The sequence below is a fragment of the Oryx dammah genome, unplaced genomic scaffold (genome assembly GCF_014754425.2).
Source record: "Oryx dammah isolate SB20612 unplaced genomic scaffold, SCBI_Odam_1.1 HiC_scaffold_9, whole genome shotgun sequence".
Classification (NCBI taxonomy): domain Eukaryota; kingdom Metazoa; phylum Chordata; class Mammalia; order Artiodactyla; family Bovidae; genus Oryx; species Oryx dammah.
The window spans coordinates 7,786,471-7,812,655 of record NW_024070193.1 but is presented as its reverse complement, the minus strand read 5'-3'; the positions used below and the strand labels follow the sequence as shown (position 1 = coordinate 7,812,655).

The 26,185-nt window shown below is 58.1% G+C and overlaps 1 protein-coding gene across 17 annotated transcripts; it reads left to right on the top strand.

Annotated features, from left to right (window-relative positions):
• Nucleotides 1-1,140: 1,140 nt before the first annotated feature.
• Nucleotides 1,141-25,152, top strand: ALS2CL (ALS2 C-terminal like). 17 transcript variants are annotated; one of them, XR_005722163.1, is made up of 27 exons: nt 4,021-4,478; nt 5,297-5,421; nt 6,471-6,669; nt 6,978-7,043; nt 7,513-7,678; nt 8,179-8,310; nt 9,007-9,126; nt 9,987-10,045; nt 10,189-10,255; nt 10,694-10,890; nt 11,897-11,962; nt 12,378-12,476; nt 12,565-12,726; nt 13,671-13,782; nt 15,022-15,099; nt 15,971-16,101; nt 17,246-17,419; nt 17,572-17,668; nt 17,797-17,954; nt 18,513-18,581; nt 19,500-19,673; nt 21,084-21,126; nt 21,169-22,017; nt 22,121-22,270; nt 22,564-22,660; nt 23,078-23,570; nt 23,962-25,152. XR_005722163.1 is itself a non-coding variant. In XM_040246822.1 (26 exons), the coding sequence occupies exons 2-26, from the start codon at nt 5,319-5,321 to the stop codon at nt 23,156-23,158; spliced, it is 2,862 nt and encodes a 953-aa protein (XP_040102756.1). In that variant the 5' UTR covers nt 1,141-1,207; nt 5,297-5,318; the 3' UTR covers nt 23,159-25,152. The 17 variants fall into 17 exon arrangements, 8 of the variants coding, with proteins under 8 accessions (XP_040102756.1, XP_040102758.1, XP_040102754.1 ...); XR_005722164.1 differs by having other exon boundaries at nt 4,022-4,478; nt 21,241-22,017; XR_005722158.1 differs by having other exon boundaries at nt 4,216-4,478; nt 21,956-22,017; nt 22,540-22,660.
• The last annotated feature ends 1,033 nt before the right edge of the window (nt 25,153-26,185 follow it).

Genomic DNA, 26,185 nt, shown 5'->3' with positions numbered 1-26,185 from the left:
GCGTGACACAAGTGAATGGACTGTGGAATCGTGCGTGTAGAGGGGGAGAAGTTCAGGTGGGTATGTGCATGTCTGTGATGGGATTGGGTAAGGGCCTTGGGCTGTACTGCAGGCAGCAAAGAGCAGGTGGACCCAGTGGAAGCTGTCTTTGGGGCACTACCAGGGCACTTCAAATTACCCACGACCCTGGAAGGAAGGCTGGGCAGATCTTGTCCCATTTATGAGACAGTAAAACTGGGCTTGAGAATGCCTGTGATGTTATCCAATGAATGGGGAGTGAGTGAGGGAAGACTAGCCGGCATCCTTTCTTCATTTCCACTTCCTGTCTCTGGAGGGGGAGCCTCTTGACCTCAGTCTTGTCAGTAACACGGTTATCCCCTAGAATCCTCATGCTGTAGGAAGTGATTGGAGGACCCAGAGGAAGACAGCGGGCTACTTTGTTACAGGCTTGAACTGTGGGTCCTCCCCCTCCCAGGAGGTCCTCCAGGACAAGGCTTCTTGCCACCTTTCCCAAGGTCGCAGGCCCTGGCGCGCAGACAACCGCTGGCTGACTTCACGGTCTACTGAGCTATGTTCAGAGTCGGAAGTGGGGGCAGGAGACTTCCCCAAGGTCATTCAGACAAGAGTGGAGGCTGGCCAAGGACATCCTGCCCACCAGGAGCAGCCTCGGTTTACCCTCCTCTCGGCCACGGGTTTCAGGAACCCATCCGGTGCACCTAGGTCCGTAGGGGGTCAGAATGGCAGGGCAGTGGGGCGGGACGCAGATGCGTGGAACAGGGAAAGACCCCTCCAGGATGTTTCCTAAGGCGTAGCTGGGCTCGCCTGAGCGTGTGTGTGTGTGTGTGTGTGTGTGTGCGCGCGCGCGCGTGTGTTGGCTGGGGAGGGCAATCAGGTTCCCACCTTCTCTCCTCCTTCTCCCACCCCGACTGCGTCCCAGACCCTAGAGGACGCCAAACTGAGACCTCAGGAAAGGCCTCGTGCGAGGGGCAGACTGACGCCACTTCCCGCCTCCTCCCTGCGGATCCCGGTCCTGGACCACGAGCAACATCCCAAGGCCTGTTGGAGGCAGGATAGGCGGAGTTGCCTTCGGGGGCGGGGGCGGGAAGGAGTGGGCGGGGCCGGCGAGGGGGCGGGGCCGGCGAGGGGCGGGCGTCCGCGAGCAAGCAACCGCAGCGCGCTCCCCCGCGTGGGTTCCCGCGCCTTACAGGTAAGGGCGGGGTGGAGGTCGCGCGTCTGGGGCAGACCCCTTTTGCTCTCCCCTCTCCTCGCTCCAGGTGAGACTTTCGTCTCCGCGCCCCCTCGGGCTGCCGCGCGCCGCCCCTCCACTACTGCTCAGTCTTCAGCAGCTCTCACGCTCGCTCGGGGCCGTCAGAGTTTGTCCGAAGGCCCCTCCCTCCCAGCGGGGTTCAGCTTCGTCCTCCCTGCCCCTTGGTCACCCTGTCACCATGGGACAGCCTCCCTGGTCCCGTGCCTGACAAGAGGGCAGTGCCCAGGGGCTTGGCCTGGGCTGTGAGGCGACCTCGTGGGCAGCACCCAGCTTGAGGGACTTGGCGCCAGGAGGTGACGCAGTCTAGTGTTGCCACAGGGAGAATGGCGTGGGCAAACGCCTGGTGACTGGAACAAGAGCCCATGTTTGGGAAATTCCAGTGACTGCGTGTGCCTGGCCAGGGAGAGGAAGGAAGGCTGTGAAAAAATGCCACCAGGGAGATCGGGAGGGTGAGGGGTGGGGTCTAGGACAAGGTGCCTGGAGCCACTGAGGCCCAGAGGAAGGGTGTGGGGGTGAGGCCCAGGTGGAGACTGGGCCCTGTCAGCTGTGACAGCTCAGCGCCCCCTCCCTCGGGCAGCTCCTCCCTCCTCCCTGTCTACCGCCCCAGCTTGCTGGATAATCAAGGGGGTTCCAAGGCAGCCCAGGAAAAAGCCTCCGCAGCAGGCAGCACTTCCTTGCTGACCAAGAAATCATAGACAGGGTGTAGCCAAGGGGCCTGAGGGGCCAGGCCTTGGAGAAGGCAGGGGAGAAAGGGACCCAGCGTGGACAGAGGCCAAGAATGCGAGAGAGAGAGAGAGGGAGCGTGCACAAGCGAGCCAGAGAGTGAGCTAGCAGGTCTGGCTGCTGGTTAGATAGCTGCAAGGACCGGCAGCTGACTCACCTGGGCATGCCAAGACTAGCCAGTCTGCCCTCACCCTGCCCCATGGTGACCATGAAAGCTGCCTGGGGAGCCTAGGTATTTGCTGTGTGCTCTGAGGTGAGTCGCCCAGCCTTTCTGAACCGCCTAGCTCAAGTGAGCTTCATGGGACTGGGAGCTGGAGACCTGGGTCTGACCCATGTATGTGCTCTATAGTTAGTGTCTTTGGGCCCTCCCATTCCTTCCTGGGCCTTGGTTTCCCCATACATACCTCCTGTGCAGACTCCTGAGGAACCTTAGAACTGGATGGAGTGAGAGGGTAAGAAGGCCATGCCCTTAACCAGCGAGCTGTAGCTTGGTGATGGGACTGCTGTTTGAGGGAGGAGACTCCTGCTGGGTCCCTGTGGTGTTACGTTCAGCACCTCTTTCTCCTTCCTCGTACACACTTAGGCACACTCATTCCTGGCCTGGGTCCTGCCCTCACATTTCATTGCCCCTGGGATGAAGCCTGGGAGCTTCCTAGCCTGGGAGCAGAGGCTCTCAGGACTACCGCTTAGCCCCAAATTCAGTTTTCTCCCCACCCACCACCTCACCAACAATGCTTAGCCTCTGGCCTTTCCTTTGGGCAATGTGACTCAAAGGTAGGAGATCCTTCTGGGGCCACAGACCTGGAAGGGTCCCAGAATAGTGTTGCCAGTCTGGGTCTGTAATACTCAGCTTCCAGGGGCCCCAGGCTGCACTGAGAGGTAAGGGAAGCTGAGAAACAGGTCCCCATACTCAGAGGAGCTCGCTTCCATCAGTTTATCCTTTCTGAAAGTGTTGGTCACTCGGTCATGTCTGATTCTTTGCAACTCCATGGACTGTATCCTGCCAGGCTCCTCTGTCCATGGAATTCTCCAGGGAAGAATACTGGAGTGGGTTGCGATTCACTTCTCCAGGGGATCTTCCTGACCAAGGGACTGAACCTGGGTCTCCTGCATTGCAGGCGGATTCTTTGCTGTCTGAGCCACCAGGGAAGCTCCTTTATCCTTTCTAGGGAAGACTAAAAAAGCTGTGATTTAGTCAGAGTAAAAAGCTATAATTTAGTCTTCTCCATTTCATAGAGAAGGTGATTGAGGCCCAGAGATGAGCAAGGCTCTGGATAAGCTGGGAAATGGCCAAGACTGGGCAGAGGTCAGAAGGGGGCCTGTGGGAGTTGCTGAGGTGTGAGCCACGTGTCCAGGGCTGGGTAGCAACTGCCAGCCCCATGTGGCAAGGGGAGGAAACCGAAGGGGAGAGGAGCATCTCAAATGTGGCATTGGCTGGGGTGGGCCCCAAATAGTATCTGAGATCTGATGTTCAAGGCCTCCCAACAGTGAGTTATTTGCTGCAGGTCCCCAGCTCACCCTGATCTGGTCTCTAGTTGGTACCTCCTATCTTAACCACACCTTCCTCCCTTCACTTTTAGCCAGTGTCCTCACCTGCCAGCTCTGACCCTGACAGACTGCCAGCTAAGGTTGGAAAGGTCACCTTCCAAAGGGTCTTTCCGTTCCACCAGTTTCTGGAGATGTGGGTGAGAGTCAGATGGGCCCAGGCCACACTTGCTGCACCTCTGACTCCTAGGCTGGGGTCACTTGGTCTGTCTGAGTTGATTTGGAGCAACCTTCCCCTAGTCCCCCAAAGCAGGCTGGGGCTGCTGCAGGGCCAGCAGAAAGAGAAGAAGGCTGCAGCTGGGTGTCCAGTCATTTCTCCTTCCTGCCTCTCCCTCCCAAGGCCTCACCCTCCTGAAACAACAACAGCAGGAAAGGTGGGGCAGGAATGCCTGGGCCCGTGGCCAGAGTTCTGAGACACTTGCCTCACTTTGTTGCCCCAGAGCCAATTCCCTGGGAATCATAGGCTCTGCCAGGGGCCTGGAATACCCTTCAGTGTCTTTGGGGCTGGGTCGGGGGTGGAGGTGATGAGACCCTTTCTCATTTGGTCTTTTGGGTCTGCCAGCATTGCCTCAAATTATGTCTCTAGTTCTACCCGGGTCAACCAACTCAGAGTTTCAGAGTTGGAGAGAGGCTGAGTCTGAGAGTCTGGGGTCAAAAGAGTATTTAATTTTCAGTCCTAAGATGTATAGTCATGAAATCTGGGCAGATGACCTCCTTTGCCAGGTCTGGTAGGAGAGGGCTGTGTCTGATTGGAGGCTGCAGCCTGGCTATGGCGGTGGGTTTGAACCTAGGCCCTTTGCTTCCTCTCTCTCCAGTTAGGAGGCTCCTTTCTCAGGTGATCCTGCCTTGGTGGGTCCCTCTCTCCAGAGCAGGAGGTACAAAGACCTGCTCATTCCCAAAGCCCCCACATGTGGAGTAGGACCAGTCCTGCAGGATCAGCCAGGTGGGGAGCATGGAGGGGCTGGCTCCTGCCCACACTGACCTCACCCTCTCACTGCTTGGCATCTTCTTGTCTGCAGCTGTCACCAAGTCTGTGTCCCCAAGTCTGACTTTGAATATCACCACTTCCCTACTCTAAGCCCCTCCATGGCTCCTCTGTCAGCCACTTAGGCAGCTCTTGGTGGGCCCCCTGCCAAGCCTGGGTCTTCATGCTATCGAGCCTTGGCGCTCATGGTTCCCTCACCTGCATGCCTTGTCCTCTCTGCCTCTTTTATTTCCTGTTCATCCTTCATGCTCCAGCAGGCAGTCCCCTACTTCCCCCAGACCTCTTCTTGTTTATAAGGCAGGACAGGGGGTCCTGAGTCATGACCTTGAGAAAAAAGCTGTGTCCTTCTGACAATATCCTTGTTTCCAGAGACTCTGTGGAGATGGGGCTAGGTCAGATCACTACTAGACGTTACTCTCAGCCTTTGGGAGCCATGGTGGGTGTTTGAGTAGGGGAATGGCGGAGCCATGGTGGGTGTTTGAGTAGGGGAATGAACAAGCCAGAAGGCTTAAGGAACATCTGCCTTTTGGGTAAAAATAGATGTTTCTTTTGGCAATTCTGAGCCCTCTCTACTACTCCTTCAGGCTCCCCTCAACTGGGTCCAAGTAGAGCATAAACAGGAGTCACTGGTCTGTTTAGAACTCCCCTTTGGGGTGACCTGGGCTCCCTGCTCAGTTCTGAGGCAGGGTGGTCATGGGCCTTGCTTTTGGGCATCTGGCCTGAGAGGAGCACTGACTGTGCTCCCACAGCTGCTCTAATCTGTGCTCTGTCCACAGGCCTGAGTCTGGCACCCTGGCCATGTGCAGCCCAGAGGAGGCGGCCCTGCTGCGGCTGGAGGAGGTTTTCTCAGCCACCCTTGCCCGCATCAACAGCCTTGTCCTCCAGCCCCTTCTTGAGGCTGGTGAGTTGAGGCTCTCCAGTGAAAAAGGTGGGGGCCACAGGAACCATCCTCCTAGAGACAGGAGTCCTCCCTGATTGGATCTTCTGAGCTACAGCTTTCTCAACTGCAGATGGGAGCGGTGGCATTTGAAGTGGGTGGCTTTCGATGAGTCCAGGGTTCTCACGCTCAATTGTTGGCTGCTTCCTTCTCAAAGGGACCCCAGGGAGCTAGACTCTGAACCCCATTCTAACCTAGGTCTGCTGTGCATGGAGATGATATCCCATCTTTGCCAGGGCACAGGTCTAGATTCTCTGCCCAAATTCTCATCTTGCTCTCACCCAGGGCGTGACTGGAAGGCAAGATGCCCAGTCTGTGAAGTGACCTTAGGCAGGTGCCTTCATCTCAGGAGCTTTATCGGCGTGTCTGTAAATGGCAGGGGACCACTGCACATTCTGGACCCGAGGACGTTTTGAAACTCGGGGAATGTGTGTACTTGGTGGCCATAGGTCACCAGGTCATAGGCCATATGTCACTGCCTTCTCCCCTATGCAGAGAAGGCAATGGCACCCCACTCCAGTACTCTTGCCTGGAAAATCCTATGGACGGAGGAGCCTGGTGGGCTGCACTCCATGGGGTCGCTAAGAGTCGGACACGACTGAGCGACTTCCCTTTCACTTTTCACTTTCATGCATTGGAGAAGGAAATGGCAACCCACTCCAGTGTTCTTGTCTGGAGAATCCCAGGGACGGGGGAGCCTGGTGGGCTGCCGTCTATGGGGTCGCGCAGAGTCGGACACGACTGAAGCGACTTAGCAGCAGCAGCAGCTGCCCCTATGTAGTGAGGAGGTGGACATGTGGCCCTGTTTAATCCACAAGGGTGCCCCTCACTACTGCAGCCTGCCTGTCCCTTGCTGAGCTCCAGGGGGCATGTGGGCTTCCAGTCCTGTCCCAAGGACCTCCAGGGCTCGAGGGGCTGCTGCCCCTCGGGTAACCAGCCAGGGCCTGTGTGTGCTCCCTGGACGGTGGAGCGGCCCTGTTCCCCCTCACGGGGTGCTTGTGCTCCTGCCCCAGCTCCAGAGGCCTCAGACCCCTGGGGCCGAGAGTGCCTGCCCCTCCTGCAGCAGCTGCACAGGAGCTCCCAGCAGCTGTGGGACGTGACGGAGGAAAGCCTGCACTCGCTGCGGGAGAGGCTGCGCCGCCCCGAAGCCGTCGGCCTGGAGTCCCTGCTGCTGCTGCAGAGCGCGGACCGTGTCCTGCAGGTCCACCTGGAGTAAGACAGCCCCGGTGGGCTGGGGGCTGGCGCTGGGACTCACCTGGCTCAGGGCTTCGGCAAAGGTTTGCACTCAGCCCTGGGGCTGAGACACCCCAGATCTGAGCCTGGTGACCTCCCAGAGAAGAAAGACTCTGAGTTAGAATTGTCCAGCTGAGTCAGTGAGGACTCAAGATCAGCAGTGCCCAGAGCCAGGCCCTCAGGGCTGTAGCCACTCAGCGGGTAGGATCTAGGAACCCCAGAAGGGCAGGCCCTTGGGTCTGGAGCTGAGGGTGGGGCCTGCAGGGTATCTCTGGTGCTACCTACAGGTACATCGAGTCCTACACATGCTGCATGGCAGTGCAAGCCTTTCAGAAGGCAGCGAAGAGGAGGAGGTGAGCACACGGCGACGCTGCGGTGGGCCTCTGAGAGGGGCGTGTCTGGGAGGGAGGGCGTGGGGAAGCCAGGACCCCAGAGCAGTGAGTGTCACAGCCCAGGACTCAACCTGAACACTCCTTGCTCTGGAAACCCCACGATGATCCACACCCCGGCAGAGGGACAGGGAAGCCTCGGGAAGCTGTGAGCAGAAGCCAGAGACACCAACTAGTGGGAGTGACCCTGGGGCAGGGGAGCATTCCTAATTCCTACTCAGGGAGGGCTGCTATAATCAATGATCCCTTCAGTCTCTGAGATGCTGCTCCCAAACCTCAGCCACTGTTCTCATGAGAGAGAGCTTTGGGGTCTGGGATTGGTCCTGGGATCTGAGGGATTAGCCAGGGCAAGGAGGCAATGGTGGTGGGTGCGGAAACAGAGGAGGGGAGAGTGACAGGAGAGTGACGGGGCGCTGGCCCTCCCTCCACGCAGTGAGTACTGGCGGGGCCAGCGGAAGGCGCTGCGGCAAGTCCTGTCGGGCGTGAGCTCCGAGGGCTCGGTGGGCACGGCCCTGCTCCAGGCCCTCCGCCAGCCACTCGCCCATCACGTGCAGCAGTACGTGCTCCTCCTGCTGAGCCTCGGGGACACCATCGGGGAGGTAGGTAGCAGGGGTGCCAGGGGCAGGAGGCCAGGGCGGTGTTGATGCTTACCAGACCTGCCTCTGTGAGGAAGCTGACGGATGGGAGAAATGGGCCTCTGGCTCAGGGAACCTACCTTACTCAGGAACCCCTTGTTTGAAAAGGACCTGGCCTGCCTTGGGGACATCATCTTGTTCTGGGAGTTTGAAGGCCCATGTCTTGCCCTGGGGTATCTGAGTTACATGGACCTGCCCTGGCAGAGCCAGCGGAGATCCAGAGAGCAGATGTAGACTCATGTGCTGGGTGTGAGGACACGTGGCCCAGGCCCAGCTGGGGCATCATCAGATGGTCCTGAATCCTCCGGATGCATCCTCCTGCTGACCTCTCCTCAGAGGAAGAGCCAGCAGGGAGAAAAGAACAAACTCCTGACCCGCTGGGCCAGGGCAGGGCTGGGGCAGTCATCCCCGAGTGGGGGAAGGTTCTGATGAGCCCCCGCCCTGGTGGCCCTGTCCGCCTACAGTGTCACCCCACCCGGGAGCTGGTGATACACGCCGCCGGCCTCTTTGGGGACTTGCAGTCCTTCATGAGGCAGGAGCTGGACCAGGCCACGGCCACGCAGGCTCTGTGGCCCACTCTGAGTAGCCGGCTGAGGGTGAGTTCCACGCCTGAAGGGCGCTCTGAGAAGACCCCCCATCCAGTGGGGGCCCCCTGGGTGGCTCGAGCTGCCTGCTGCATTCTCCATGCTTCATTTTCCCCACCCAAACGGGGCAGTGGCTAAAGCAAGTGTCTGTGACATTTCTCTGTCTGGCCATCTTCACGCATTTGTTGAGCACCTCCTGGGCTGGGATGTGAGCTGCTGGCTCTGGAAGAGCGGTCACAGAACCGACCCTCTCTTCTGGGATGTCACTGAATGATTGCACCCTCGAGCCACAGCCTATACTGCCCCTACAGCGGGAAAATCCCCTGTGCTCTGAAGAGGCATGACAGGCTTGGGGCTCAGAGCAGAGAACTAGGAGGACAAATGAAGGGGATGAGAATTGCCAGAGAGAGGCAGGGATTGTAGAACCCTGGGTGAGAGTTGATGGGGGCTTGGCTGTGGCCATGGCCTGGGATGGGGAGGAGGAGGACAAAGCAGGGCTTTAAGAGAGGTTGTGACGTCTTGCTGGGAGTAGCCAGGAATGAAGCCCCACCAGCTCAGAGCCCCAGTGCCCGTCACTGACCTGAGGCCTCCAGGAGATGCTCAGAGTGTGGGTGGAGGTGCCTGGGGTAGAGGCGGGCAGTGGAGTGACTGGTGCAGTGTCAAGGATGGGGGTCCCTGAGCTTTGCAGTTCCCTCCTCACCTCTCCAGGATGTGCTCTGCACCCCCGCTCGCCGACTCTTGCAAGACAGCCAGGACGTCCCCGTGACAGTCACCCCACTGCGGGCAGAGCGCGTGCTGCTCTTTGATGATGCCCTCGTCCTGCTGCAGGTGGGCTGGGGCAGGCCAGAGGTCTTGGGAGTGGTTGAGGAAAGGAGGAAAGAGACAAGTGGCTGGGGGAGATGAGGGGGCTGCGGCATGGAAAGGGTGCTACTTGCCTATTCAAACCTATGTCTCCTGAAGCCTGGTTTGGGGGTTTTGATGCAGTTTGTTTTCCTCCACCCCCGACTTCCCCCTCTGTGCTTCAGGTACAGTGACAAGACACTCACTAAAAGGCGCTGAGCCCTTTCTCACCTCTGGACCTGGGCACGTCCGTTTGCCTATGCGGGACCCTCTCTTGTCCTTGCCCATGTCTGGCACGCTCCTCCTCCCCTTCAGGCCTGGGCCTGGGGCCACTTTGTCCTGTGGCTGTTGCTAGGCGGGAGAGGTCACTACACGAGATGGTCCAGAGGAAGGGAGGTTTGGTCTGGCTCTCAGAGCAGGGATGACATTCCAGGTAGAAGCAGCAGCGCAGCGAAGGTTCGGGTTCGGGCTGAGGAGAAAGGGGGGCACATGACCTGGGGCTGTTCTGTGTGGCCTCAGGTGTCAGGCTTAGCAGGAGGGACTTCAGGGAGGTTTCCAGCAGGAGCTCCCAAGGTCCAAGCGGCATTTCCGGAAGACCACTCTGGCGGCCCTGATGGAGCAGGATGTGGAGGGTTGTGGGAGACTGATCCTGCATCTTGGGTGGGAAGGGAGGTGGAGGGGCTGCCCTGGAGATGGGAACAGGCAGGCTTGGTGGGGGACTCAGTGCTGGGCATGCTGAACCAAGCAACCTGGGGATACCCAGGGGCGTGCTGAGCTGGTGCTTGGGAGCAAGGCCAAACCAGAGAATAGGTGAGCATCTTGCCCACCTATGCCCCATCTTCTTTCAGGGCCACAACATCCACACCTTTGATCTGAAGCTGGTGTGGGTGGAACCTGGGCAGGATAGGTGAGTGCCCCTCTCCAGTGACAGCTCAGGCCTTCCCTCCCTCTACCCCATGAAATCTGCCCACCCCAGGGCTCTGACTTGGACCTGCCCCCAGCTCCCTTCTGAATGAAACTGGGGCCTACTCATCACCTCCATCTGTCTAGGTGCACGTTTCACCTCCTCACACCCGAGGAAGAGTTCTCCTTTTGTTCCAAGGACCCGCAGGGCCTGGTGAGTGTGGGTGGACTGAGAACTCGGGGACTAGGATTGGGGGAGTAAAGGAAGGCGACAGGAGGGGAGGGGAGGGCATAAGTATACTGCCCTGGAGGCTCCTTGGGAATGTCAAGCCTCTGGAGCCATGGCCAGACTGAATCAGGTGTCTGCCTGGACGCAGGCCTAAGACTGCCATAGAGAGCAGGTATTTTTCTCTGTGAAGCCAGGGATGAGGCCTGCTTGATGGTTTTGTTTGGCCTCTCTGGGCAGGCCCCAAACTGCAAGTATCTCAGGTCTGGATGAGGCCCTAGGGAGCAGTGTGGAACTGTTGGAGGTTCCCCCAGGTGACAGAGTGGGGTGTGGGGGGGCGGTACCTGGAGCCACCCCAGGAGGCTTCCTAGAGGGGCTGCCTCCAGCAGCAGTGACCTGTCCTGTGTTTTCCCTGTCCTCCCCCAGGTGGTCTGGCAATGGAAGGTTACCCAGGCTGTGTGCCAGGCCTTGCGTGGGAAGAAGGACTTCCCTGTGCTGGGAGCGGGCCTGGAGCCTTCTGAACCCCCCACCTGCCGCTGTGGAGCATACACCTTCCGTGCAGAGGGCCGCTTCTGCCAGGCCACCTATGAGGGCGAGTGGTACTGGGGCAGGCCCCATGGCAAGTGAGTGACCGAGGCTCTGGGCCAAGCAAGGCAGGGGTCCTCCTGGGAGTCTGGGGGGCGCATAGGACCCAGATGGACCTTATTGCCTCAGGGCATGAACCAGAGGCTGTTACCCTCTCTGGTCAATTCTGTCAATTCTTAAGTTCTCTTGGACAGCACTGGTCCATAGTAGGTTTGTGCCAAATAGTCTTGATGTCGGTGAGGCTGGAGAGCTCGGGACAGGCATCAGGAGACTGGACTGCAGGGCCCACAGTTACTGTTCTGTTCTCAAGGCGGGTAACTGGTGTCTGTGTAGCATTTGCTGGTGGCCCTTACAAGAATGGCCTGAGGGAGTGTTAGCATGCCCTTTGTAGATGCAGAAACCATGACTTTCTCCAGGCCTCAGGGTAGGTTCTAGGGGGAGCCTGGCCTCAGCTGCAGATCTCTAAGGCTCTACGGGCAGATAGGCTTTTGAAGAATGTGGCCCTAATTTTTGCCACAGCTGATGAAACCAAGGCCCGGAAAGCAGAAGGGACTCACCAAGTTTTCACTGGCAAGCATTCCACTCATTTCTGATACCCTGCCTACTTCCAGAAAGGGCTTCAGGAAGCCTATGAACAAAAACACAGAAAAAGCCATGCCGTGTCAGAAGAGGAGATGAGGATGGTAGAAACCCCACTGACTCCTAGTGCTTGGCTTGAACTTGAAGGTTAGCTCTGAGCTTCCTGTTGGTCAAGGGAACAAGGCAACCTGGATGCTTCCAGAACTTTCCCTGCTGGTGTAGAATGCCCTCCGTGAGGCGGCAGGGGCAGCTGTGCCAGGAGTAGGGAAGGGCTGAGAGCCTGTGCAGGGTCGTAGAGCTCAGGAAAGAGGCCCAGTGGGAGCAGAGAGTCCAGTCCAAGGGTGATCGAGGCCTCTGAGAGAGTGTACAGTGGAGGCCGGCTGGGGAACTTGTGTATGCTGAAGGGTGGTCTGGTGGGCCTGACACCCATGGACCTGATGACTGTGGCCCTCGACTGTGTTCCAGGGGAACCCTGAAGTGGCCAGATGGGCGGAATCACGTGGGGGATTTCTGCCAGGGCCTGGAGCACGGGTAAGGCTGGGGCTGACATGGGGCTGCATGGCAGGGGTTCCCACCCCCATCACTGTCACCGGCCTGGTCCCACCCTAAATTCCCAAACCTCCAGCAGAAACTTGGAGGCCATCTGGTACAGCTCCACTTATTGTCCTAAAGGGGAAACTGGGCTCTGAGGAGAGGGCAGGTCATGGAGGGAGTGGTCTAGGGCCAGAAGGCTCTCTCAGGGTGCATGGGGGTGGGGTGGAGGTGGGGTATCCTGAGGGGCCCTTAGGAAGAAGAGGGACCTGATCACCTGTAAGATTCTTCTCATTGTCTGTGAAGGCCCCTCGGAAGCAGGGACACTCCTGGGCGTGGAGGGGGTGTGACAGGTGTCTGGGGCAGGGCCGTGGCCCCAGTGCTGACCTCCTTCCCTGCCCACCCACACTGGCAGCTTTGGCATCCGCCTGGTGCCCCAGGCCTCTGAGGATAAGTTTGACTGTTACAAGTGCCACTGGCAGGAGGGCAGCATGTGTGGCTACGGCATCTGTGAGTAAGTGACCCTTATCTGATAGGGGGCAGCCTTGTGGGCTGGGCACGTCCTCTGGGAGGCAGGGCCAGCCATTGGTGACCCTCCTCAGGTACAGCACCAGCGAGGTGTACAAGGGCTACTTCCAGGAGGGCCTGCGCCATGGATTTGGGGTCCTCGAGAGCGCTCCACAGGCCCCTCGGCCCCTGCGGTACACGGGCCACTGGGAGAGGGGCCAGCGGAGTGGCTACGGTGTCGAGGAGGACAGCGACAGGTGAGCGCTCTGCAGCCGCCCCAGCAGGACTGAGGGGAGACAGGACCCCTCACAGACCAAATGCCTCTAGGCGTGGGCTCCCTGTCATCAGTGGGTCCATTTTGTCTGTCGCCCAGAGTCTTTCTGAAGCCCCTCACTTCTGCTCCACACCCTCAGTTGCTGCTGAGGCTCAGGTTGAGGGACCCTGACCTTGACTGCAATACGCGCCCTCCCCCCAACTCCAGCCCTTCACTCTGTCAGAGAGGAGTTTGTGCCCCCCAAGATCTGGTCCCATCAAAGGGTCACAGCCCTTCCAGGTTCTCTGGGCTGAGACAAAGCCCAGTGTCCTTGGCCTGGCATCCGAGGCCTTGCCTGCTCCTCTGAACTCATCCGTGCCATGACACCTGTGTACCCCCCAGCCTTCTAGACCACTGAAGTGAAGTGAAGTGAAAGTCGCTCAGTTGTGTCCAACTCTGCGACCCCATGGACTGTACAGTCCATAGAATTCTCCAGCCCAGAATACTGGAGTGGGTAGCCGTTCCCTTCTCCAGGGGATCTTGCCAACCCTGGGGTTGAGCGTTAGCAGGTGGATTCTTTACCAGTGGAGCCACCGGGGAAGCCCTCAGGCCACTAGCGTCCGCACAGTCTGACGTATACTGCTACCCCCATGGCTATGCATGTGTTACGGTGGCACTCACTCCCTCTGCCCTTCCTGCCACCTCTCCCAGGAAGCCTGCCAGGATGCCCTCCCCCAGGCAGGCTTCCTTTCTCCTCCACCCTCTCTTCCTCTTGTCGGTCCTAATCTCACCTCCCCATGTTTGACTTGAGTAAATTCATGTCCTGGCTCCTTATCTGCCCCTTGCCCCCCGACCCCTGGTCCCATGCCAGCAGAGCACACAGAAGGTGCATGGGAACAATTCTGATCCAACTCTGGCCATCTTCTCCGCCCCCCCCCAACCCTCCAGGGGTGAGCGCTATATTGGCATGTGGCAGACTGACCAGCGCCATGGCCCAGGGGTCATGGTTACCCAGGCGGGTGTCTGCTACCAGGGCACCTTCCAGGCAGACAAGATGGTGGTGAGTACGGTGACCCACATGTGTCCTGAGCCACCCCAGAGCTGAACTGGGGCAGGAATCAGGGTTCTGATATGCTAGAGCGAGCCCAACCCTGGGCCAGAATCCAGTTCTGCCGCCTGCCTACCCTGGCCTTGGCTGAGTTTCTGCCCCTCCCAGCCTCAGTTTTCCCTTCAACAGCTCAGGTTACCTACTTATTATAATGACTCACTGGAATAGCAATAATGAAGTGAATAGTAATGAGAATGCCAGCAGCCTCCTCTGCCCACATTTATAGACCACTAACTGGGTGCCTGAAAAAAAAGAAAGTGGGAGTGTTAGTCACTCAGTCATGTCTGACTCTTTTGTGACCCCAGGGACTATAGCCCGCCAGGCTCCTCTGTCTTGTCTGGAATTCTCCAGGCAAGAATACTGGAGTGGGTTGCCATTCCCTTCTCCAGGGGATTCCCCTGACCCAGGGATTGAACCCAGGTCTCCTGCATTGCAGGTGGATTCTATACCATCTGAGCCACCAGGGAAACCCTGGTGCCTAGCTCTGGGCTCGGCCTCCCAGTGGTGTGGTCTCGTGGGATCCTCCCAGTAGCCCTGGGGTTTGTGTCATCATCCCTAGTGTACAAGTGACAAATGTGAGGCTCAGAGAGGTCAGAGAACCTGCCTAGTGTCACATTCTGTTGAGTGACAGAAATGAGTCTCAAGCCCAGATATCCTGAGCATGGGCATATCAACCCCCATCTTCTGTCTCACCCACACCCTGCCAGGTGGTTGGCACATAGTATGGCTTGGCCTGATGGCTGTTATTGATACTGTGGCTTGTTTGTTTAGCTACACTTTGTTCTGGAAGGAGTTGAAGGAGGAAGAAAAGATAAGAATAGGCACATAAAATAGATTTAAAAATAAGAACACAAATTGTATCCCATTTGGCTCTGAAGCTTCCTGGCAGCCAGAGCCGCAAGGGAGCCTGATGAACTCCACTGCCCCTGGCATCAGTGACAGGAAAGTGGAGATGGTTCAGGAAAAGCCCAGCACTTCCTGAGCTGTAGGTGGGGAGAAGCCAGGTCTGAGGGTGTCAGTCAGAGTAACCCAGGATTGAGGTGCATGGGGTTTGTGCAGTCCAAGGGCTGGCATCCCACCTGGGCACATTCCTAGGAGGTGTGCCAGGGCTCAGGACCCTTCTCCTCTCCCTATCCCCAGTCTTCTGGCCCTTCTAACCCACTGCTCCTACCCTCCCCACTCCTTCTCTAGGGCCCAGGGATCCTTCTCTCTGATGATGACTCCTTATACGAGGGCAGTTTTACCAGGGACCTGACCCTCGTGGGGAAGGTGAGAGCCACTGCAACCCTACTCCACTCTGCGCTGTGACCTTGGCCTGAATCTATAATCTCCCTGCTTAGACCCAGGACTGAGGGTGGCGGGTGGAGACGGTAGGGGGCCCTCTCCCATCTCCACTATGTCTAGGGGGCATGTGCAATGACCTTTCTCTGCTACGAAGGAGCAGTTTGATCGGATATGAGTCAAGAGGGCATAGGCAGGCTTGCCTTGGGTGCAGAGGCTCTGGTGGTCTCTTGTTTCCCCCGCTGGCTCCAGAGTTAGGGATCCACCCCCTCTACCACCACCTTGAGTGGGGTCCCCTGAAGGCATTATCCTTCAGGAAGTTTCTGCCCGAGCTGACCCAGGAGAAGGCAGTTGTATCCCTCCTGGAGCCTTTGGACATGTGGGGGCTGTTTTCTCTTTGTAATGACTGGAGGGTACTGTGGCATCTAATGGATAGAGACCAAGAATGCCGTCAATGGGAGAGTCCCATGCAGTAAGGAATTGCCCCGTCTTGGGGCCAGTAATACCTCACGCCCTCCCTAAGGCCACTGCCTACTTCTGGACTTATTCCCCGCTCCCAGCCTCTGTGGTGGTCCCCCTACTCTGACCTCTGAGTCCCTACTCTGACTCCCTTGCCATCTTCTACCTCAGAGACAAGCCCCTTGGTGGTGGGCACAGCTCTCGGTCAGAGCTCCTGCAGGGGTGAAGGATTATGAGCTCCTTGGGGTGGGGCAGATTGAATGGATGGTGGGAAGGCCACCCGTCCATTTCCAGCCTTTGTGACCCAGAATGACGGCCATGAGGCCTGTTATAATTGGGTGGAAGGGCAGCTGGACAGACAGATGGACAGACATACCTGCATTCCTCTCCCGGCTTCCAGGGCAAGGTCACCTTCCCCAATGGCTTCACCCTGGAGGGCTCTTTTGGCAGCATGTCAGGGAGAGGACTGCATACCCAGGGGGTGTTGGACACAGCTGCCCTCCCTCCAGATCCAAGCAGTACCTGCAAGAGGTGAGAGCCTGACCGTCTGGCCTGTGCATTCTGGAGCCTTTCTGGGGATTGTGCTTGTGGGTGCCTATGTTTCTACCCCAAAGACTCAGGTCTCGTTAGAAGGGCTTTTCTGTACCTCCTCTTAGCTCTTTGGAGAGTTCAGAAAGCTCAAGTCACACAACCCTTATCAGAGACTCTGGGAATCAAAGGTTATGTGGTGATAACTCCACATGCCACAGAACTGAAGAAAAATGCTATGTATAGCCTTTGCTTAGACTGCTTTTTTTCTAGGAAGGTACAAGGTAGTCAAGCAAATGAGAATAAAATAGACAGCTAAAGTATGAGTTGAGCTTAAAAAAAAAAAAGGAGGTGCAGATAGGCACTATAATTGAGCATTAGCCTGACTCTGAGTTCCCTGGCAGCCAGGGTGAAAAGGGAAACTTGGAAGTGGATTCACACTCCTTATCACGGGGTATTTGAGAAGTGGATAGACTTCTTCCTTATGGGGACAGAGTTCTTCCTTGGAAAGGCAGATGTTCAAGTGGTGACTCTTGTAATGTCTGTTGAGATGTGGTTGGTGGTTCTAATGGTGCCAGCCAGCATTTCAGAAGTTGATTTACCTGACACATCTTTTTCTCTGATAGCAGGAGCTAGAAGTGGATGGCAAACCCTAGGGGCATGAGCCCGGGTCAGGTGCAGGTGTAGGGATATCTGTCGGTGTGACAGGGGAGGGCAGTGCTCACCAGACACGCACACAGCCAGACACGTAGGCCCAGCAACCGAGACAGGATCAAGCTCAGGAAGGAACCAGGTGTAGGAGGAGGGAGAGTCAGGGAACCCTGGGCTTTGGGCCCTCAGCTCTCTTAGGCCAAGTCCCCAGTCTCTGGACTTGGCCTCCAGCTCTCCAGATCTTTCTCTTTCCTTTCCAGGGCTCTGTGTGCCCCTGTTTCTTTTCTCTACCGTGGAATAGATTCTCTCTGACCCTTCTCTGCCTCCTGTTTCTCCTCCTGGAGTCTTGGAGGTCAGACCCCTCTGCATACCCCAGTCTATTCACCCCACCGGGACCCTAACTCTGGCCAGGCTGGATATCCCCCCCTTTCCAAGGGCTGGACAGGGTCCTACATGGCTCCCTCCCTGTCCACGTTTCCCACCACCTCCATCGCAGGCAGCTGGGTCAGGGCGTCTTCCCCGTGGAGAGCCGCTGGCAGGGTGTCTACGGCCCCTTCCGGGACTTTGTTCGTGCCGGCTGCCCTGGGGACCTGCGGGAGGCCCTGCTGGGCTTCCATGTGCAGAGCTCAAGGGAGCTGCGCAAGTCGCAGGAGTACCTGTGCTGTGAGAGGTGAGGCCCAGGCATGTGGGGTGTGTGTTCCTATGGGGTGTCCAGACCAAGGGCTGGGGGCAGTGGGCTCTGAGTGGGTGGGGGAGGGGCAAGAAGGCTTTCTGGAGGGGGCGGGCCCGAGCATGGGTGAGACGTTGTGTGCGGTGCCCCAGGACCTGCCCCGAGGACCAGGCGGGCAGGATGGAGGACCTCCTAGAGGAGCTGGTGCAGCACCGGGAGCCCGAGGCCCTGCAGCTGTGCCTCAGGAAGGTGAGGCTGCAGGGGAGGGTGCTGACCGCAGGGGACAGGCCTCGCTGAGAGGCCGCGGTGCTCCTGTCTGAGAAGCGGGGTCTTGCCCTGGTGCTGAGCATCTCTTTGTGGCCGTCGCACCTGCCCAGGCTCTGAGCAACTCTCTGCATCCCCTGGGGAAGCTGCTCCGGACGCTGATGTTGACCTTCCAGGCCACATACGCAGGTATCGGGGCCAACAAGCATCTACAGGGGCTGGCGCAGGAGGAGGTGAAGCAGCACGCCCAGGAGCTCTGGGCTGCCTACAGGTGAGCTCGGTGGCACTTGGGGACAACCACTGCCCTGTCCCCAGGGCGGGAGGCTCTGCCCTTTCTAGGCCTCAGCTCTGCCTGCTGCCCTGGGTAGGAATGGTGCCTCTGCCTTGGGTCTGGAATGAGAGAGAAATAGAGGATGGGTTGTTTAGTGTGCCGCTGGTGAGCATATGGGTTGGATGGAGGGGAGGTGATAACAAGGCCTGATTGCAGCCAGAGTCCAAGCCCCAGCCAGGCTCTGGGCTGGCTCTAACCCCACTGCAGGCTGATCGTGACCTGGACTCACACCCCATCTTCTGTTCTGTCCTGGCTGAGCTGTGACCCCATCAAACATTATAAACTGAAACCTTCAGTGCTGTAGTTCGTTCTGTCTGGGGTTCCAGGACACTCACGTGGACATCCTGTACTCCCATCCCCCTCTCTGCTGAGGTTCGGGCAGCTGGGCTCTGCAGGCCTCAAGCTTCATGGTTCTGGGAGCAGAACCCACCTGCCTGGCCTTGGGTGACTCGTTCTGTGGGAGATGGCAGCCACACCGCCCCTCTCTTTGGTTCACAGGGGCCTGCTGCAGGTTGCCTTGCAGCGCAAGGGCCAGGCCCCAGAGGAGGATGAAGATGCAGAGACAAGGTGACTGCCCCTAGGAAGTCTGTGGGGTCTTCTCCCCTGGTGCAGCTAGCCTCCGGTCCAGGGGATCCGTGTACCTTGCTCCTGGGACTTCCCTCAGGGAAAAGAGGTGTTTCTGAGGAAATGTTGGGGATTCATGCTATTGACCACATGCTGTTCATTGACCATTCAGGAATCAAAGACCTGTGACTTCTGTTCCTTGAGCAGCCTGGAAAGGGACACTGTCACAGTGCATCAAATGCACCTTTGTTCTGAACATTATCCCAGCCTCATCTCTTAGGTGTCTGGGCGGTGAGCAGCTCCCTCAGGCACCTCCTTCTTCCTGTGCACAGATGGGGAAACTGAGGCCCGGCAGAGGCTGAGCCCGAGGTCACACAGAGCAGGAATTAAGTGGGTCATTAAATCTCTCAGCCCATTGCCCCCGAGACCAAACCTCACAACTTGCCTTCAGATCCCAGGCCCAGGGATCCTGATCAGAGGGGGATTTCTGTTACTGCATTGCAGGAGGCAGGGGGAACAGGGTTAGACCTTAGGGAGAACTTCCCCCTCCCCCCGAGTCCTAGCAAGCACAGAAAGCTAGGAGGCCGAACTGGACTAGCCCAGAGTGACTGCTGACAGCTTTGCTGCAGGCCACTCGTCTATCAGGGCCGGGTTTTGCTTTCAGTCAAGTGTGGATCAAAACCCAACCTCGCTTGCCATGTTGGTTCTCAAAGCTGAATGAGAGCATGAGGTGGTCACAGATGTCCATTGACTGTGAGATGACTGAGAACGGGGCTGGGAAAGGTTTTCTCAGGGATGGGGGAGGCTGGAGGCAGGCACGCTAAGGTGGAATGCGGATTTCTGTGGGCTCTTGGGGGTAGCCCAAGTAGACCCCCACGCGCGCCCTGCTGACCCTGAGCCGTCCTGGTGGCTCTCACTCAGGGACCTGCGGGTGCACGGCTTGGTGCTCCCCCTCGTGCTGCCCAGCTTCTACTCGGAGCTCTTCACCCTCTACCTGCTGCTTCATGAGAGAGAGGACAGCGTCTACAGCCAGGGCATCGCCCACCTGAGCCTCTTCCCTGATGCCAGGCTGCTCGAGTTCCTGGATGTGCAGAAGTAAGCCTCCCCACCGTGCCACCGTGGCCAGGGTTCTTATGTAGCGGAGGATGCAAACTCAACTCCAGTAGTCTTCAGAGAAAAAGGGAAGACGTTAATTGGCTTATGTACCCATGAAGTTCTAGGGTGTGGCCAGTACGGCTAGATTCAGGTATGACTGGATCTAGGTGTTCAGCTACATGAAAAAGGAAGCAACCCCTCTCTCTCTCTGTTGGTGTGCCTCTGGTTTCCCCGTGTGGTGACAAACAGCACCAGTCACTTGAGGTTTATACTCTTCCAGCTCAGTCCCCACAAGGAGTTGGAGTCTCCTTCCCAACAGCTCTAGCAGAGCCTCTAAAGTTCCTCCCTGGCATGGCTAGGTTCTTGAATGTGCCTCTGAATGCTGGCTGTGGCCCAGATTGGCCAGGCTTACCTCAGTATCTACTTCTGGGACTGGGGTAATATCACCTGCTCCCAGCTCTTGGACTGAGAGTGGGAGAGGGATGATCCTCAAGGGGGAAACCAAGGACTATTCTGGAAGCAGGTCAGGGCCTCCCTTCTACCCTCAGTAATCAGAACATCCTTTATCCTCCATGCCCCTTCGATCTGAGTGTTGAGGGTATGAATGCACCCCTGCCTCCCACACCTGGTCCCCCCTTTCTCAAGGTAATGGTGCTTCCTATCCCCCCTTCCCCCAAAACCCTTGTTCCCCTTTCTGTTGTGGTGACTGTTTCCTGCATCTGACCAGTCATCAGCCCAGAGACCTGGTTGTCAACAGCTTCCCAAGGGTTTTTCCTCTGCCACCTCAGTGCCACCTCCTCCATGCTGGCCTCCCTGCTTCATTGGTTCTACTTCCCTTGTATGGCGTCCCTACTTCTCACCAGCCTGTGCCGGCTCACCGAGCCCCTGGAGCAGTCTCCACAACTAAGCGCTCTGGATGGACCCCCCAGGACTTTGTGCAGGAGGGTCCCCTGGCCTGCAGCACCGTCCCTCTCTCTGCTCACTGTGTTTTGGGCTGCATGGAAGGCTGCCCTCTCAGGGAATCCCTCCTGGCCTCCTCTAGCCTGAGGTGAAGTGAAGTGAAGTGAAGTCGCTCAGTCGTGTCCGATTCTTTGCGACCCCATGGACTGTAGACTACCAGGCTCCTCTGTCCATGGGATTTTCCAGGCAGTAGTACTAGAGTGGATTGCCATTTCCTTCTCCAGGGGATCTTTCCAACCCAGGGATCGAACCCGGGTCTCCTGCATTGTAGACAGACGCTTTACCGTCTGAGCCACCAGGGAAGTTGTATAGCCTGGCTCCACACAGTTCCTCCCAGAGGCCATTGTGCATCCCCAGCTGCCTTCCGGTGCTCAGCCCTCCTGGGGGACATGGGGATGCAGGGAATTTGCCCTCTGAGGCAAATCCCTCCCATCTCCCGTCTTATTTCAGGCACCTGTGGCCCCTCAAGGACCTCACACTGACGACCAATCAGGTGAGAGGGTGGGCCAAGGACCTCACACTGACGACCAATCAGGTGAGAGGGTGGGCCGGTTACCTGCCCAGGAGAGGGGGCCCTGAGCCTCAGCTGGGCCCCGGGAGCGCGCAGGTTTCCGAGCAGCTCCTCGTAGTCACGGTCTCAGGCCGCAGAGGCGGGTGAGGGAGAAGACGGCAGGCTTTCTGCACTGTTCTGGTTTTCCATGTGGTGAGTGTGCAGCCACAGTGACCAGCCTTAGGCGCAGGCTCCACCCCTTTTACCGGCTCTATGGCCGTGGGCGGGTCTCTGTCCCTGGTTCCCCCATCTGTGGAAGTGCCTACTGCTGCAGTACTAGTACTCCCTCATGAGGTTGTTGTGGGAGGAGGGGAGCAGGCTGGGACAGAGGAGGCACTGGTTTTCAGTGTGCTTGCTGGATGGGCAGCATCAGCGTTGCTGGGAACTAGTTAGAAAGGCCAGTTCTTGGACCCATGCCAAACCTACTGAGTCAGAAACTCAGGGAGGGAGCTTGGAATTTGTGTTTCAACAAGCCCTGGGATTCAACAGCTGTTGACCAAGGCACTTAGAACTAGGCAGCACCCAGTGACCACTGGCTGTTATGATTCTTCTCTATCCACCTTGATCCTCCCACCTCCTGGAGACCGTTTAGCCCACTTTACAGTCAAGTAAACTGACGCTTACAGTGGAGCTGTGACTTGCCCTGGGTCGCTCAGCCCTCTGGGCAGAGCAGTGCTGAAGCCAGCAATGACGAAGGGGTGGGTGGTGAGGGGGGGCCAGCCCCAACCCTGGGAAGGGGAGGCCTCATCTAACCCCCTCCCCGACCACACAGAGATACTCCCTGGTCAGAGACAAGTGCTTCCTGTCAGCCACGGAGTGTCTGCAGAAGATGATGTGAGTCCGCAGCCTGGGGAGGGGCGTGCGAGGCAGGACTGTGGGGACCCTGTTTGGGACTGAACCCGAGGGTCTTGATCTGGAGCCAGTTACCCTGCTGCAGCACCACGGTGGACCCCCGGGAGAAGCTGGAGGTGCTGGAGAGGACATATGGGGAAATCGAGGCCACCGTGTCGCGGGTGCTGGGCCGGGAGCACAAGCTGCCCATGGACGACCTGCTGCCGCTGCTCATCTATGTGGTGTCTCGTGCCCAGTGAGCCCCAGCTGGGGGGTGGGCCCAGGAGCTTCCCTTCCCACCCTGCCTGCCCCCAACCAAGACATACTGCAAAGCCTTTGAACACTGCAGTCTATGGGCACAGCCTTTCTTGGGACAGATGGGGAAGCTGAGGCCCAGAAAGGCCCACCCAGGGTCCCATGGGTACCACTCACAGCGGGGACCACAGCCCAGGTGTCTAGCCACCCAGACCAGGGCTCCTTCCCAGCTGCTGGGCGCCTGTCCTGATGGGTCCCCTTCTCCCTCTCGTGGTGGCGGCGGTGGTACTCCAGAATCCAGCACCTGGGAGCCGAGATCCACCTGATCCGTGACATGATGGACCCTCTCCACACAGGAGGCCTGTATGACTTCCTGCTCACGGCCCTGGAGGTGAGGGATGGAAGTGGCTGGCCCAGGCAGGAATGCCCTGGCTTCTGGGGCAGACTCCTTTTGCCCCAGACACCATCACAGGGATGCGCTCAAATTCATAGCTAGTATGTGTCTCCGTGGGAGGGGTCCTCACAGAGCCCCTGCTCCAGCCCTCATTAAAAGGGACTGGGTGGGGGAAAGCAGGCATAGCACATCCCGGCCCTCGGCTCCCCAGGGCTAAGTGTGTTCCAGGCTGCGTCCCTGAGCACAGGAGAAGAGGGAAGGACCCCTTTCCTTGCAGCCTGTGGCTGAGGGCTGAGTTGGAGACACAGTGATCCAGAACTGGGAGCGGGTGCACCCGCGTTAGGCCCTAAAGCCTCTGCACGCAGCTGGAGGCTGGCAGGCCAGCTGGCTCCAGCCTTGCCTCTCTCCTGCCAGTCTTGCTACGAGCACATCCAGAAGGAGGACATGAGGTTGCATCGCCTGCCCAGCCGCTGGAGCTCCAGGGAGCCACGGTAGCTCGGCTTCTCCTGGACCCACTGCAGCGCTGAGAGGGCCGCTGTGGAATGCCCGTGGCCCGGGCCTGGCCTAGCCTGGCCCAGGGGGCAGAAGGCAAGATGGGCCCGGGCGGTGACTCTGGCTCTTTGAGGAGATGAGGTCCAGTTTCTCCAGGGAGATGCTGCTGGAGTCCTGACTGGGATGAGGGTGACGGGTGTGGCCCTGGAGCTGGTAGTCTGTCCCTCACCACTCTCCAGGCCAGCCTTGGATGATCTCCTCAATGCGGAGGCAGAGACCCTGACTTCTCCTTGCCTGAGCCTTGCCTTCACGTGACTGAGCCGCTCTGGGCCTCAGTGTTGCCATCTGTAAAATGGTGGACTAGGGGATCTGTAAAGAGCCTTCCATCCATCTTGCTGACTTCTGGCATCCTTCCGTAAGTCTGATTTTGGTCTGTTGGGCTGTAAGTGAAGTTCCTGCGTCATGGGGGGTGTCATTCCATTTCTCCTGTCCTGGTCAGAGGCTCCAAACTGCTGTTGACCTCTTGCTTTATTGTTTTTTTTTTTCCCCATGAGTCATCTTCCGTGGACCTGCTTCCTTCCCAGCTCTGCCCCAGGGCGGAGCTGGCCTCTCAGGGTCTCAGGGTAGGAACTGTTCCAGCTCCATCCTGCTGGGTGGCCTCTGGTGAGGCCCTCCCTTCATTGCGTATGCAATTGAGGGAGTGGGCTTGGGGGTCTCTGAACTGCAGTCCACATATAATGGCCATGCTGGAGCAGGCTTGAGGGAGAGGAGAAGGAAACTCACCTTGCTTGTCTCACTGTCAGCAGGTACCAAGGGAATTGGCCTCTGAACCTGCATGCATGAAGGACAGCAGGGGCCCAAGTGTTCTGGCGGGGACTGTGCCCAAGGATTCAGGGGGCCAATCCAAGGACCCCCAGAGATACTAGGGAGCATGAGCAGAGAGCTGCAGTGCCTCCAGAAGAAGGGGGAAGGCTGAGCTTCCCTGACTGGTTCCACCAAGTGAACAGCTGGAATGGAGAAAGGTTTTGGGCTCTGGTTTTGCCAGACATGCCTGTGGTGTCCTCACAGAGGTCCCTGGAAGAGGATTGAAGTGGTGAAGAATAGGGATCCCCAGGATGCCGTGGGCACGCCCCCTCACCCAGGACTGTGGTAGCTCTCCAGCAGTTGTCAGCCGGCTCTCGTCCTTTAATGGGTGCCAGCTCTCGTCCTTTAACGGGTGACAGCAGCCTTGCCTGAGGGCAGCCCTGAGCTGGTGCGGTGCTGCAGCCTCACTCCCCGCACACTCCCTGGCTTTGTCAGCATTGGTGCCCACTCACCACAGTTCAGATTCACCAGGGCCCTTTTCACCCATCCTCTGGCTGGGCCTCGCCCACACCTACTGAACTGGGCCCTCCCGACAGGGCTTCGGGAGGTTCCCAGGGCAGCTCTGCTGTCAGACCCTTTCAGCACAATTGCAGAGCCAGCAGGGGCCTTCAGATTAGACAGCAGATTGACAGCTAAGGTCAGTGCTTCATTTACAGATGAGACGCCTGGTGACCACCTGCCGTGTAAGTCCCTTGAGGAGGCTGATGGAGATGGCCTGGGGTAGGCTTGTCCACCCTCAGTGATGGTGTCTCCCAGCTGCTGCGGGAGCCCTTTGGCTGTGGTAAGGGCACTGGTGTCCACTCTGTGAGTCTGGTTGGAAACCAGGGACTCTAGTACCTCAAGTGATCTGGTTGATGTGCAAAGCAGCCTCTGCCCCCCGTCTTTCTGGTCCCCATCTCCTCTCCAGAGTGAGGATTCTACTTTCAGCAACAATTGCGAGGAAGTGGTAGAATTCTTCACAGTCTGTCTCGATCAAGACTCGTGATCACCAGGGCTGGAGAGGAGAGAGGCCAGGGGAGATGCTTCCCACTGATGGGGTTCTGACAGTCTCCGAAGGGCCACACTGGCCTTCAAGAGCCTGGACTTGGGGCTGAGAAAGAGACACCTGAGAGTTAGTAAATGGCGTTTCAGTGGGCAGATGTGTCTGAGTCACACAACCCAACCCCCCACTTTTCACTGCAGCCCTGACTCTGGAGACCCACCTTTGCCCTGGCCCTGCAGGCAATCTCTCATGCAAGCTCTCAACCCCTGCTTCTGCCCCCCTGCCCCACCCCGACTACTTCCCTTCAACAGTCAAACCTGTCTGTTGCCCTCCCTGCTCTCCAGCTCCTGCCCCGTTCTCTCCCCTAGAAATGTCCTCCTCTGGTCCCACTGGGTCCCGGTCTGCACCATCCTCACAGGCCCTGCTCCCATGAAGCCCTGTGTCCCAAGGCAGAAGTCTCCCTGCTCCCCAGCCCTCTCTAGGGCCCCTCCCCTGCTCCGTCATGTTACTGGTGTGTGACAGGCGGGTGCCTGCTTTCCCCCAGCGTCACTTCCCCAGTGTTCAGAGACACTGCTCCCTCTGCTTGCTACGTACAGAGAAGGGGGAGCTGGACCTGAGTTCTGAGCAAGTGCCCCTGGCAGAGGCCTCCCCGGCTCAGGTCCAAGGAGGGTGGGTAAGAGACCAGGAGAGGGCTAGGTGGCCCCATCAGCAGGACCAGGTGGGGGCTGGCAGTGACACCCAGCAACCAGTTCAGTTCTGCAGGAAGCGCACGGGAGGGCTTTGCTTTCATTTTGACAGTAGAGAGTAACCACAGGGCACCAGCTGTAATAAGGTGAAGCTAAGGGAGTTCACATCAGCATCTAGGAAATATTGTTTTGTCATTTGGTGGAAGCCATTCTGCCTCCCCAGTCAGTCCTCAGTTCAGAGTGTCCCAAGAGGGGGTGTCCAGGACTCAGATCGGAAGGCATGGCAATGGTCTGGGATGAGGTTGTCAGAGCATTCTGGGATGACAGGCTGGGCCAGGGGTCCTGCATGTGACAGCCGAGTCACTAATGCTGCCCACCCCCACCCCACAACATCTTTGACCTCCAGAGAGTCTGAGATCTCCTCCCACCAGCAGAACAGCTGTCCTCTCATGGCCCCATGGTCAGTATCTGTATGACCTGTCCCTGCAGCACGGGAGT